Below are 12726 nucleotides of genomic sequence, written 5' to 3'. Positions count from 1 at the left end.
AATTTTTTTACTAAATTTGCGAAATTCCATATATATATATATATATATATATATATATATATATATTATCGAGAAATTGTGCTGCAAGACTATATATTATACTTACCCGGGTACTATACGATACCCGGAAAAAAAGTTCCATATACCATTATACAATAATTATATGCAAAATATGTCCATATATGTTTCTTTCCTTTGTAAAATTATTCTTTAATACAAAATTGATAGTAATAACAAGGAAACATAAAAAATAATTAAAAGAATAATTTTTACATTGGTTTCTTTTACAAAAAATAAAGTTTGAAGAAATGAGAAAAATTGCTCATATGTAATTAATCATATATAAGTGATTAAAAATATACATATATAATTATATATGTATATGAATTATATATATATATACATATATATATGAACAATTTTTCTTATTTCTTTAAACTTGATTTTTTGTAAAAAAAAACAATGTAACAATTATTCTTTTAATTATTCTTTATATTTCCTTTTTATTATTATCAATTTTGTATTAAAGAATAATTTTACAAAGGAAAGAAACATATATGGACATATTTTGCATATATAATTATATATAATTATACATGGAACTATTTTTCTCGGGTATATATCATACGATATATATTGAATTATATATATAAGCCAAATGATAATTAACATATTTACAATTTGCTATATATAATAAAAGCCAAAATTTTAAAATAATTCTAAATCCGTGTAGGATATAAAAACTGTTTCTAAAATCACTTATACTATATCTACAAATTTATAAGATTTATTTAAATTTTATAAGAATAACTTTATGCATTTTCTTTACTGTCCAATCGAACTCAATCCTCATTCAAAAGTATACATTTCCGTATTTTCGTATGCGAAATTTTTCGAGAATAAAGCCCTCTAACAGTCCTTGAAAAGTGGATTTAGCACGGACACGCACCACAAATTGTATACCCGCGGTGCAGAAAAGTGGATTTTGCTATGTAGTTTACGTCGACTTCTTCAGAGGGCGTTGGTGCACGAGGACATTTTGCCGTTACAGCCACAGGCAAAAGGCCGTCATGGTGGTAGGTGGAGTCGGAGCACTTGGAGCGTTGGAGCTCATGTCCGGTTGGACCGGTTGTTCTTTCCATCATTGGCACTTGGCGGGATCGTACGCAATCAGAAATCGCTTCAACGCTTCTCTCTGACGCTACACTGGAACAAAGGTATAAGATGGTTTCTTCGTTTCATTTTTTCGTAATCTTTTTAAACGCATTTCTGCTTGTTTGTAAAGCTTTTAAGATCTCGATCATTGCTTTGCCGGTTATTGCGCGAATATCGATGTGATCTAACAATAAGTTCGCGATCTTCGTATCTCGTCGTTTCTAACCTTTTCTTCTCGCCACGCCACGTGGCTTAATTTAGCACGGGGATAGAACGAATCTTTCCCTGAAATAACGCGAACGTATTGCGATCTTGATCGAGAGGATGATTATATATATCCTCCAAAATCGTCGTTTCTAAACGTTGTTTATTAATTATGTGCAATTAGACGTAAATTTTTCCTCCCATTTTGGCATGCCTCCAGTTCGTATCTCGCTGGAGCATGAATGCTTGTGGGAGGTAAAGCAAAGAGGGAACTTGCCTTCGGAATCCACACGATACTGTCTGGAGCCGTTTCTCTAAGTTTCCGACACTTAACCTTTACAAAAGTGTGCTAATGCATGTACTTTTGTAGGTTTATTACTGCATGTAGACTAATATAAATCTTTAATTTTACAGGACTGTAAACCTACTTCGAGAACAAATTTTCGAATAAAATATATTACGATGCTTTATATGTTCGTCTGAAAAAGACGATAAAAGAATCTGAAACAAGAAAAAAAAAAGTTTCTTCTGCAAAATAATGTCAGGCTTTACATTGCTGGACAAAAGCTATGCGACTGTGGCGTACAGTTGGACCATTCGGTATATGGTCCAGATTTTATTTCTAACGTTTGGATATTTTCCACCCTAAGAGAACATCTCAATGATTGTGAAAATAAAATGCTGGCCTGGAAAATGAAGAAAGTTGCAAGCTGCTGGATTAAAAGAAGCTAAAAAGTCGCCTTCAGCATGTATCTGAAAGGAATAATGACAAAAGTCCATATTCGGAGCCTTTATATATTTATTATTTAAAAATATTTAAACATTTTCATGAAGACCATTGATGTGGACAACATCAAATACAACTGCGATACTTGCAAAGAGAACATTGAGCATGGATTATGCAAGAAATTGAATATAAGTAAGTTTCCGTAATTAATAAAAATTAATAAATATTAAAGATTTTTATGACTTGATGATTCTGGTGTATGATATCACTGTGATTATACATACAGTTACCTCTAAGAAGAACTGATTTAAATTTGCTATTTCTGCAACTTCTGTAAAACTCAAAATCAAATCTTAATATTTGTGTACAAACTTAAATTTGCAGATTCCACTGGAAAGTCGACATGACGGCAATACTGTGGACAACTACAAGCACACTTGGCACTTTCCGCAATGATGTTCATGGCGAATTGATGGTGAAAGGCGAGACTTGTATTAATTGCAAACTGCAGATAAATATTAAAGCGAGAGAAAAAAACTTTGACACATTGGATTAAAATTTTATTATGTAAATTATAATATAAATTACAGATCGATTCATACTTATTCAACTGTATAAGTTAGTCTTCTATCATCTTGAAAACAATACCATATTTCTATAAATTATCAATGACAACGTAGATTTATAATCCTAACGTTTTGCAAATGTTGTAATATATTCGCGCTTGGTCCGATTTGTCCAAACATCCGTAAAGATCGTTCAGCTTCAGACAGTCGGTTTTACTCATCGCTTTTCGTTGGCCGATCGCGATGCCGGGTGTTTTCGGCGTCAGAGTCGGTTTTGTAGGATCCGCGCTGAAGAAGTGGCTTCCGTAATGCATTATACTGTCGTATCCGTACTCGTAGCTGTACGTCGCGTTCTCCGGCGATTGCTTGTTGAAGTTTGATCGAAATCCTAATACGAAAAATGGATAAAGAAATGCAAATATTGTTTTCACACAACGTAATAAAATATATAATTAAATGTAATTTAATTTTTGTGCGCAATATAATTATACGAATTTGTATTGCAATTGCATAATTTCTGAATGTTAATTTACCAGGGATAATATTCTCGTAGTGTATGTCTATATACATGTCCCTGTCGGCGCGACTGTGCTCGTGGAAGATACCGAGAGCGTGCATCAACTCGTGTATCGCCTTTCCCTCGTTTTCCAAGCAGTTCGGCCCCTTCTCGTCCGGCGGTTCCAAAGAGAGTATCTGAGCACCACCGAATTTCCCCACGAATGACCAGCATCTGCGAATTAATTTCACGAGGGCAGAAGGAACGAATTAATCATCTCTTCGCAACGAGAATACTGCAACATCTAAAACGCTGCATTATCTTTTCACGACATGGAAATATATTCACCCTTTGGGATACATTATCGGCCAAATCAGCAGGAAGTCCTTGGCTTTACCGTCCCATGGAACGAACTTTATGCATGTCATGTAATTTATATATGTGACAGCTTTATATATTTTCACGTAATCCGCTGCGTCTAAAAACGATGTTTGTTAAATTCTTTTGAGTTCTTATTTCTGTTATTCTCTGCTTTCGAATGCAGTATCAAATTGTATTCTTACGCACGTACCGTACAGAGCGCTAATTACATAAGGAACCGTCTTATTTTCCCACAGTTTGTCCGGAAAAACGTCCCAGCGTAAACCGACGCGCCAGTAATCGAAATACTGGATAGAAATGATATAAAATGATGAAAAGCGTTACGAAAAAATATAGAATGGAAAAAGGAGAGCGGCGTGCGTGCAACATGTATATGTACCTCGCTGGTCACAGCTATATCTCCTTCGAACAAACCGGGACGCACTTCCGCATCCTGCGACGACTCGTAGAGCCGTAATAAATTCTGATTCGATGTTCTAACTGTAAAGGATTTTTATTTTGTACTTATAATTTGCATTTTGTTATTTTAACAGCGTGCATTTAATTTCCGTCGCATCAATATTTTTATAATAATAATGAAATAACGATAATTCAGTGCCCTCGGATTTAATGTTCCGTGAATAATGCATAATATATAATATCCGCGTCAGAATTTACCAATGTCAGGAATAATGGGGTGTATCGCGTTGACGGGAGCTTTATTTAAAGGTAATGCAATCGCAAAACTGATCGGCACGCAAGACAAGTATAAACATGTGCACACGAGCGACTTCATCTTCGCAACCGATTTTTATAGCTCTTCCTCGATTTTTGTATACACTTCAGCGACAACTGGAAATTTCTACGAGACGAGAAATTTTCGCGAACCACCGTGGCTTACGCGGTTTTTTTTTCAAACGGTAGGTGAAGGTAGGTAATGTCGGAGCGGAGCCGCCGAGGTTGGGGATCAGCTGATCGCCCGGCGAAACATGCGGAGTCCACGAGACGTCAGTCTCGAGCTTCGCAGTCTTCTTACAGTCGTTCCACGAGTTCGACATAAATGTATGCTGTATACTAATGCATTTCGTCGATGATTCTTTAATTTATTCAATATACGCAAGTCTAATCGAAGACAGACTGAAGATAGAACCTCCGGAATAGGTTATGTGATCTTGTATTTTACGTTGCTTGTATAAATAGTTACATCAGATTATTAGAGCGACTATGGGCTTTCGGGAAGAAACCACGGAGCCGGACTCAGATCACGCAATTGCAGGCGCTGCCAGTGGATTTATAACGAGGTTTCTATGTCAACCTTTGGACGTCATAAAGATTAGATTTCAAGTAATTATTTTACATGGCAAAAGTGTATTTTAACATATATCTTCCTCAAGTCCTACAATTACTGTATTTCGTATCGCAGTTGCAAGTTGAACCAATTTCGAGGAGCAAATATACATCTATGTCGCAAGCTTTCATGCTAATTTTAAGAGAAGAAGGTCCTGGTGCATTATGGAAAGGTCACATACCCGCACAATTACTCTCGGTTGTCTACGGGATGACTCAGGTGCCAAACAAAATTTATTAGATTATTTATAACCGCAGTTAATATATTATTTACATAATTATTATTATATAAGTAATAATTTATTATTATTATAATAAATATAATAATTAAAAAATGAATAAGCAGAAAATTATAATAATTTATAAATTATTATATATTATATTATTTATATAATTTTTAAGCTTTTTATATGTGCTCTATGCTTCTAACAATATGATCTCTTGTATCTGCAGTTTTATTCCTACAATATATTCGTGAAAATGCTTCAACGAGTTCCGCAAATTGAGCACTGGTCTCACACAATGAATTTTGTCGCTGGTGCTGGTGCCGGCAGCGTGGGGACGATCATTTCGTTTCCTTTCGACACTATCCGAACCAGATTAGTGGCCCAATCGAGTAATCATCAGGTGTACAATGGAATTTTGCATTCCTGCAGGCAAGTTACTTTCAATTAATTAGTACCGTTAATACTCTGTTCACTTATTGTCAGAGTGTTTTACTGACTCTAGCATGGAGATCTCTTTATAGAGACAACTTTACATTTGAATGACACACATCTTGTTTCTTTTCTTAGCATGATTCTTCGACAGGAATCGCCAAGGGTTTTCTTTTCCGGTCTGTTACCGACCTTACTGCAAATTGCCCCACACACCGGCTTGCAATTCGCGTTCTATAAACTCTTCACGGGTTTCTATAAGAGGTACACCTCCAGTACCGAGACCAATGTCTATAATTCCATGTTATCTGGCAGCGCCGCCGGACTCGTGGCGAAGTCAATTGTGTATCCCTTCGATCTCACTCGAAAGAGATTGCAGATACAGGGCTTCCAGCACGGTCGCGAGGGATTCGGCAAGTTTTTCCAATGCAACGGCTTGCTGGACTGCTTGACAGTGACGGTAAAGGAAGAGGGTATGCGAGGTCTATTCAAGGGCTTAGTGCCGAGCCAGGTGAAAGCCGTTACGACGTCGGCTTTGCATTTCACTGTGTACGAACAAGTTTTATTACTGTTAAAGATGTTGCGATAACAGAAGTTCAAATGAAGAGATCATATCGCTCATTTGCTATAATAACGACACAACTCAAAAGACAGTTTTCTAGAAAATGAAATAGAATATTTTGAATTAATTAAAATTTTATATTTTAATTTTATAATGCAATTTTGATGTAATACATACCGCAGATTGTAGAGGAAAAAATTATGCTTCTTTTTCTTTCTACAAGCAATTGAAAAAAAAAAGACAATTTCCGAGTTTTGTCGTTGCCTTAACAAATGAGCGATATATAAAGTGTTTTGAAAACATTAATTTGTATATATTAATTTGTACCTTAGACTTTGAAAGACTGATTTCTAACTGATATAACTACACTATATACTCTTAAATTACATAAATTGTATTATATACACGTATAAATCGAAAATACAAATTGTATGTTGATTTTAAATTCAGAAATATATATATATATCATAATATGATCATTAAAATTTCTCATCGTTATGCCTTGTTTAGCAATGTTATCAGTTTACATTCACTTTATATTCCGCGGGCATTTCTTCGGGGCATTCGTCTAAGACAGCCATAATATTTTTCGCTGTGATACAGGCCATTTCCTCTCTAGTTTCGTGAGTAGCGCTTCCTATGTGAGGTAGAACCACTAAAAATATACAAATACACAAATGGATTAATACCGTTGCATATTTAACTAACATCTCTGATATAATCCCTCTGCATTGTAATGTACCTACCACAATTATCTAAATTTAAAAGTTCATGGTCTAGTGGCAGCGGCTCCGGCGTCGTGACGTCTAAACCAGCTGCTGCGATTGCGTTATTCTTTAAGGCGTCGATCAGCGCTTGTTGATCCACCACTTCCCCACGGCTACCGTTCACGAATACAGCCGTCTCCTTCATTTGATCGAAAGCCCGAGAATTAAACATATATCTCGTTTGTGGCGTCAGTGACACAGTTACTATAACGAAGTCACTGTCCTGAAGTAACTTGGGAAAATCAACTCTTTTACCGTCGAACTTGGACGCTTCTGATTTGACGGTTCTGCTATAATACAATATCTCGGCAACGTTGAAACCCTTAAGTATCTCCGCGACTCTCAAGCCGATCCTACCCAGACCGACGATTCCTACGGTTTTCCCCGCCAGTCCTCTGCCGCACATCCATTGGGGCGACCAGGATGTCCACTCGGCTCTGTAATCATGTTATTCAGTTTTAACCTACCGCGAGCATTACACCAGTTAAGTCATATCTTTAACACATTTGTCCAATGACGCTTACTTATAAATCGCTAAGTGTGCATGTATCAGTTTCCTTGACGTGGCCAGTAAAAGCGCTACTATCAGCTCAGCAGTGCTCTCAGTCAGGACGTTTGGAGTGTAGCCAATTTTAATGTTTCTTTTGTGCAAGCTATCTATGTCTAGGTGGTCCAAGCCCACTGACATAGACGCCACGACTTTCAACTGCGGACCTGCAGATTCTAGAATCGCGTCGTCTATCTTGTCCGTCAGCACGCAGAATACAGCGTCCACTCCGTGGATCATGGACAATAAAGTGGAGCGTGGTATCGGTTCAGGTTTGTCCCAGATTCTGAGGCAATATCTGTAAATGATAAGAAACAACGTAACTAGCAAAAATAACGGTACGTACGCCTGACTTAAGTTACAAATGTATATTTATAATATATAATACATATAATATATAATATTTATATTTATACATGAAATATATATTTGTCATTGGACTTGCTACACGCCTCTAGTCTCGTGGCGTAAAGCGAAATTAGACTGTGTGGCATAAAAGTGTACGGCATATAAGTGAAAAAAATCAAGCAGCAGCGTTATGATATTACAACAAAAAGAAACGAAGAGGCGAAAAATCAGATGATCTAAATATTCTAAATCGATGCTAGTCTCACCGATCACGCAGCAGAATTAAGGCCGCTTTGGGTATATCCGGCCGTGTAATCAGGACCTTGGGCACCTTGGGTTTATCCATTTCGACGGCGCTCGATGTCAGGGCTCTCGAATAATCGCAAATCGCTAGACCGATTCTCCTTGAACGGCTTGAACAAAGGGTCCTCACACTCTGCCTGACGAAACGGACAGTGTTCGCGAATACCATTGGGCCTCCTTCCTAACCGCTGTAACGGACCGTACCCGGTGAACCCGGTCTGCCCTAAAATTTTCCTTCTCGTTTTCGGCGAACGGCAAACATATATCTATTTCATTTCAAGTACGCCGGTTCAGCTAAAAAGAACAGATTCGACCTATTGTTTGTTAACATTTATTGACATTTGCGACATGCCTGCGCTGCGGATGATATCGTGCGAGTTGCGACACCGCGCCATGCGCGACACGTCGATGAACTAACTTGTAACTTTCAAAATTATTTACTTATCAGTAATTTAGTATATTATCTTTATGAAGCAAGGACAGAATGATGTAATGGAAAATTACAGAGCGGAGATAAGTAGTGAATTCCATGGCGAATGCACATGGAAAATTGCAGAGCGAAGATAAGTAGTGAATTCTTAGAACATATTATATATTATATTATATTATATTATAATACTATTATATATTGTAATATATGTTTTAAGAGTGAATTTTAGTACATTTGCAGCCTAGCTATATATTTCTGCAACCTTGAAGTAAATATTCCTGGAATTTTGAATATTTCGCGAAATAATTCTCCCAACAGAAATTTATGCATTTTATTTATTCATCGTTAACAAAATTGTCAGGCACTTGTGCAAAAAGTTACACTTCAAAAATACGTAATATAAAAGTAACAAAAAAGCGCACGTAAAAGAAACAGAGATTTTATTTGTACAAAATTTTTCTCTTTTCAATAAGATACTGTACAGATACTATATTTAGATACTATACATAACGTTGGGACCTGATGACATAAATTAATTGAATAAACCGCTTCATTTATAATTATCTTTGCAAGAATAATACTCTTCGTTTGTGCATTACGAAAATACACGTCGACACACCTATCGAACAGGGATCCTAAAACAGAGCTAATTGCCGCCGCGTCAATACACAAATGCCTCGCTGTTCTCCAATTGGTCGGACTGCTTCGTGTCGTCCTGGTTCCTCATAGCGGCCGTGACCGTGTTCTTCATCAGCATAGCGACCGTCATCGGGCCCACGCCGCCGGGCACCGGCGTGATGTGCCCGGCGACCTCCTTCACGCCGTCGTAATCCACGTCTCCCACCAGACGGTACTTGCCGTCCGCCGTCTTCACCCTGGTGATACCCACGTCGATCACGCAGGCGCCCGGCTTTATCATCTCCTTGGTGATCAGGCCGGGAACCCCGGCCGCGACTACGACCAGATCCGCCAGCTTCGTGTACTTCTCCAGCTCCGTGTGGGGCGTGTGACGGTGGCAGATTGTCGTTGTCATGTCCAGTGCGCCCGTCTCGCCTGAAGACGGAACGTACGATTAGTTTGGAAAATTAAAGATAAAACTGTTAAAAAAACAGCTGAATATAAGAGTTAAGTATAGAAATTAGGCACCAAGATCCAACCATGACCGTTCAAGACGTCCTCGAATTTACTTGTGTATTCATATATGCGGTCTGGTTCAAATTATAATTACTGTTTAAAGATAAAGATTTAGAAATTTGGCGAAATTCTCTCATGTGGATATTAATGAGACCTTTTATTAAAGAGAGGAAATTGACGAAGAGAGACCATGAATTGGTAGAGAATAAAAGAAATTAATTAGATAAAGAGCTCCGAGATAAAGGCAGTCTGACATTACGAAACGAAACAATCGCGAGAATTTGGATAGCGTTGCGGACACAGTGACACAGTTTGGAAGGTCTATGGCGTCAGAATATGTTATCTCTCGACATGATTTAGCACGACTAAAATTTCCATATTGATTTAGGTCAGTCACCTTTGCCATCGGCGTGTAGTAACAGCGCGATGGGCAGCCCGACGTGCTTCGATCTACCCACAACCACGGCGTTCCTTCCGAAGGTCTCGATTTTGCTCCTAAGTACTAATTCCTTGACAGCTAAGGCGGTGGCCGGTACGATACTGCTGTTGTCCAGGGTGAGATTACCGAGATTGTCCAAGTGGAAGCCGTCCACGTCTTTCCTCGGTACTATCGACTGACACACCTCCTTCTCGTTCATGCCCCTCGGCAGCGGCAGTTGTACCAGAACGCCGTCGACGGACGGATCCCTGTTGAGGCTGTCGATTTCCTTAAGCAGGTCTGCTTGTGTGATATTCTCTCCCAAATGAATGGTGTAACTCTCGATACCTGAACGATCGACAAAGAGGATTAGCATGCGAGTTCTAGGGAAAACTAGCTGTTTGCTGAGGGTGAAGATAAAGTTACCTATCGACTTTGCCGCTTTCATTTTCCTGCCGACGTACGCTTTGCTGGATGGATGGTTCCCCACCAATATCGCCACCAGCTTCGGCCTCTTCTTCCCGGCATTTGTACAAGTGTCTACAACCACCTTTAATTCCTGTTGAATCTGCTCGGCTATTTTCGTTCCGTCTATGATCGCAGCTTCTTGCCTGCAAACGACCAGATTCAAGGATTAATAAAAATAAGTGGAAAATTATAATCCCATTAATATTAATGTTTAATATCTCTAAATTATTAATAAATAAAATTAGTAAAATTTAAAGTATTTCAAGTGACTGGCTTTTAAGAAAAAGAATCTTCATAAAATAAAGCATAAAAACTGAAGTAAAAAAAATGAAACCACTCCAAATTTTGCTGTTTCTAATTTTTTTTTGCCTTTAAATATGTGTTTAATAATTGTTCGACATTTATAGATTCCATATGCATTAATTTATATCCTTCATATGTATATGTTGTAACTTATTAAAATTCTTTGCCTCACAAATTAAATCAATCATCCACGTGTCTCCGAGGGAAGAAAGATCGGTCGCGTACTCACCGGATTTTCGACAGATGCAGCTTCCTCGCAAACTTCTGCGAGACTAGGGAGAAGGCGTTCCTCCAGGAGAACATTATTGTTGGTCGATGTTGCTTCGCGGGACTCGCACGCTGAACTGAGGTCGGTGTGCTACCGCATGCCGTCAAAAGGTTCCGGTTCCTCGGTGACGAATCCCCGCTGCGGGGAGCTTGTGCAATTACCGATAACGCGACGGGGGGGGGAGGGCTTGTGCAATACCCAATAATGCGAAGAGGCTTGTCCCGGTTCGCGCGTACCGCGTGTACGCGATAACCCGTCCGGACAAACAGGCCAAACAGCTGACGTGGGGCGAGCGATAATCGCCGATTCGCAGGGGGTCGATATATCTCCACTGCGGGAGTTGCGAAATCGATCCGCGGCTGCCGAAGCGAGACCGCGAGTGAAAGGCGAGAGCGATTAGATTAGAGCAGTCCCGTCCGACCAGTTGGCGACCGCCCGTTTCCGCCTTCTCCGAGGCGGAGAGGTCGCGCGGAAAAAACGGAGCCGGTAGGATTCCGCTGTTGGCAGGTCCGCGGGACTCATGCTCGCGATCGAGCAGAACGAATTACGTCAGCGACGAGGTCACGGAGAACAAGGTATAATATTACAGTCAGTCAGTCAGACTAAATTTTTGTGACACTTTCAAATATAAAATACAAAATATCCACCATGGAAATTTCCATTATGTGGAAATCTCCAACTCTCAAGTGAGGCCCCGGTAGGCCTCTCCGGAATTATAATTAAAAACTGCCACACATTACCAACTGCCGAATATCGATGAAATTGTGAATTTCTTGGCCGTCGATATAAATATATCTAAATTATAATTTGATTTATGCGGATGCTTCGTAAATAAGCATGTATATTTGCAAAGCAATAATATTATATATACTACTGCGAGATTGCATTTTTGTTGTTGTTATACATTATCTGGATAAAGATAATGTGATAAGTCGGTATTATCTGCAGAGAAGCTTTTTCGAAATAATGTCGAACGGTAAAGAAGATGGCTCCACGAATCCATTGATATAGCTGGAAGACAATAAATTATTTATTTGCTTGCTTTATCTTCGAGTCTTACTGAAGATATATTCGCTATATATACAGGTGCGCCATTCTACATATTACACAAAATTAATTTTTATTTAAATCATGATAATTATATTTTATATCTAATATATATGTATATATTATATGTGTTTATATGCGTACATAATTATATATATTTTAAATATTATATGCACATTAATTATAAAAATTGATTTTGCTGGCAATTTATTTACACGCTTATGCGACAGTTCTTTTACATCAGTAAATCGGCATTGGAGACATCAGTGGCAGATCCAAAGAATTCTAGGTGGGGGGGGGGGCGTTATGACGAAACGTAAATATTTAGTTATTATTGTCGTTAATGTTATTTTTAATATTTTTTATTATTTAAAAAAAATTGAGTGAACATTATTTAGTCTCGAATAATCTCTGATAATTTTTTTTCTCAATTCACGAAATTTGTTTAGAGAGCTTTGGGATGGAGGGGGGGCGATCGCTCCCTCCGCCCCCCTCCCTTGTATCCGTCACTGGGGAATATTCATAATATTTGGAATAATTGTTAATCAAATCGCCTTGATTTTTATTTGACGATTCTTTGAACATATGTTTTTCAAGATTTGTGTACTTATCAGCGTTAC

The 12726-nt window shown here is 38.3% G+C and overlaps 4 protein-coding genes across 5 annotated transcripts; 1 reads left to right on the top strand and 3 right to left on the bottom strand.

The window, feature by feature from the left end:
- Positions 1 to 2633: 2633 nt before the first annotated feature.
- On the bottom strand, positions 2634 to 4343 carry LOC105452605 (high choriolytic enzyme 1). 2 transcript variants are annotated; one of them, XM_011693881.1, is made up of 6 exons: positions 4187 to 4343; positions 3909 to 4009; positions 3720 to 3816; positions 3497 to 3626; positions 3186 to 3382; positions 2634 to 3040 (listed from the first exon to the last, which is right to left on the bottom strand). In XM_011693881.1, the coding sequence occupies exons 1-6, from the start codon at positions 4302 to 4304 to the stop codon at positions 2769 to 2771; spliced, it is 915 nt and encodes a 304-aa protein (XP_011692183.1). In that variant the 5' UTR covers positions 4305 to 4343; the 3' UTR covers positions 2634 to 2768. The 2 variants fall into 2 exon arrangements, with proteins under 2 accessions (XP_011692183.1, XP_011692182.1); XM_011693880.1 differs by having other exon boundaries at positions 2772 to 3382.
- Positions 4344 to 4478: 135 nt separating this feature from the next.
- On the top strand, positions 4479 to 6509 carry LOC105452606 (mitochondrial thiamine pyrophosphate carrier). Its single transcript, XM_011693883.1, has 4 exons — positions 4479 to 4852; positions 4932 to 5075; positions 5309 to 5511; positions 5650 to 6509. The coding sequence occupies exons 1-4, from the start codon at positions 4733 to 4735 to the stop codon at positions 6098 to 6100; spliced, it is 918 nt and encodes a 305-aa protein (XP_011692185.1). The 5' UTR covers positions 4479 to 4732; the 3' UTR covers positions 6101 to 6509.
- On the bottom strand, positions 6363 to 8470 carry LOC105452607 (glyoxylate reductase/hydroxypyruvate reductase). Its single transcript, XM_011693884.1, has 4 exons — positions 8002 to 8470; positions 7365 to 7685; positions 6820 to 7277; positions 6363 to 6728 (listed from the first exon to the last, which is right to left on the bottom strand). The coding sequence occupies exons 1-4, from the start codon at positions 8205 to 8207 to the stop codon at positions 6592 to 6594; spliced, it is 1122 nt and encodes a 373-aa protein (XP_011692186.1). The 5' UTR covers positions 8208 to 8470; the 3' UTR covers positions 6363 to 6591.
- Positions 8471 to 8785: 315 nt separating this feature from the next.
- LOC105452604 (bifunctional methylenetetrahydrofolate dehydrogenase/cyclohydrolase, mitochondrial) lies at positions 8786 to 11930 on the bottom strand. Its single transcript, XM_011693879.1, has 4 exons — positions 11021 to 11930; positions 10447 to 10631; positions 10000 to 10368; positions 8786 to 9521 (listed from the first exon to the last, which is right to left on the bottom strand). Exons 1-4 carry the CDS (start codon positions 11092 to 11094, stop codon positions 9130 to 9132), a joined length of 1020 nt encoding a protein of 339 aa, XP_011692181.1. The 5' UTR covers positions 11095 to 11930; the 3' UTR covers positions 8786 to 9129.
- Positions 11931 to 12726: the final 796 nt, after the last annotated feature.

Source organism: Wasmannia auropunctata, unplaced genomic scaffold (genome assembly GCF_000956235.1).
Source record: "Wasmannia auropunctata unplaced genomic scaffold, wasmannia.A_1.0 LD336028.1, whole genome shotgun sequence".
NCBI classification, from domain to species: Eukaryota; Metazoa; Arthropoda; class Insecta; order Hymenoptera; family Formicidae; genus Wasmannia; species Wasmannia auropunctata.
The sequence above is the reverse complement of the archived record's forward strand: the minus strand, read 5'-3'. Positions and strand labels throughout refer to the sequence as shown.

Excerpts from the sequence above, each read along its gene's own strand:
- LOC105452606 (XM_011693883.1), top strand. The coding sequence starts at position 4,733 with ATGGGCTTTCGGGAAGAAACCACGGAGCCGGACTCAGATCACGCAATT. Across the intron at positions 4,853-4,931 it reads TCATAAAGATTAGATTTCAA|TTGCAAGTTGAACCAATTTC; the intron begins GTAATTATTTTA and ends TTCGTATCGCAG. Across the intron at positions 5,076-5,308 it reads TTGTCTACGGGATGACTCAG|TTTTATTCCTACAATATATT; the intron begins GTGCCAAACAAA and ends TTGTATCTGCAG.
- LOC105452605 (XM_011693880.1), bottom strand. The coding sequence starts at position 4,304 with ATGAAGTCGCTCGTGTGCACATGTTTATACTTGTCTTGCGTGCCGATC. Across the intron at positions 3,817-3,908 it reads ATATAGCTGTGACCAGCGAG|TATTTCGATTACTGGCGCGT; the intron begins GTACATATACAT and ends ATTTCTATCCAG. Across the intron at positions 3,383-3,496 it reads CCGATAATGTATCCCAAAGG|ATGCTGGTCATTCGTGGGGA; the intron begins GTGAATATATTT and ends ATTAATTCGCAG.
- LOC105452607 (XM_011693884.1), bottom strand. The coding sequence starts at position 8,207 with ATGGTATTCGCGAACACTGTCCGTTTCGTCAGGCAGAGTGTGAGGACC. Across the intron at positions 7,686-8,001 it reads TTAATTCTGCTGCGTGATCG|ATATTGCCTCAGAATCTGGG; the intron begins GTGAGACTAGCA and ends TATCATTTACAG. Across the intron at positions 7,278-7,364 it reads GCACACTTAGCGATTTATAA|AGCCGAGTGGACATCCTGGT; the intron begins GTAAGCGTCATT and ends ACATGATTACAG.
- LOC105452604 (XM_011693879.1), bottom strand. The coding sequence starts at position 11,094 with ATGTTCTCCTGGAGGAACGCCTTCTCCCTAGTCTCGCAGAAGTTTGCG. Across the intron at positions 10,369-10,446 it reads GAAAGCGGCAAAGTCGATAG|GTATCGAGAGTTACACCATT; the intron begins GTAACTTTATCT and ends TCGATCGTTCAG. Across the intron at positions 9,522-9,999 it reads ACTACACGCCGATGGCAAAG|GCGAGACGGGCGCACTGGAC; the intron begins GTGACTGACCTA and ends TTCCGTCTTCAG.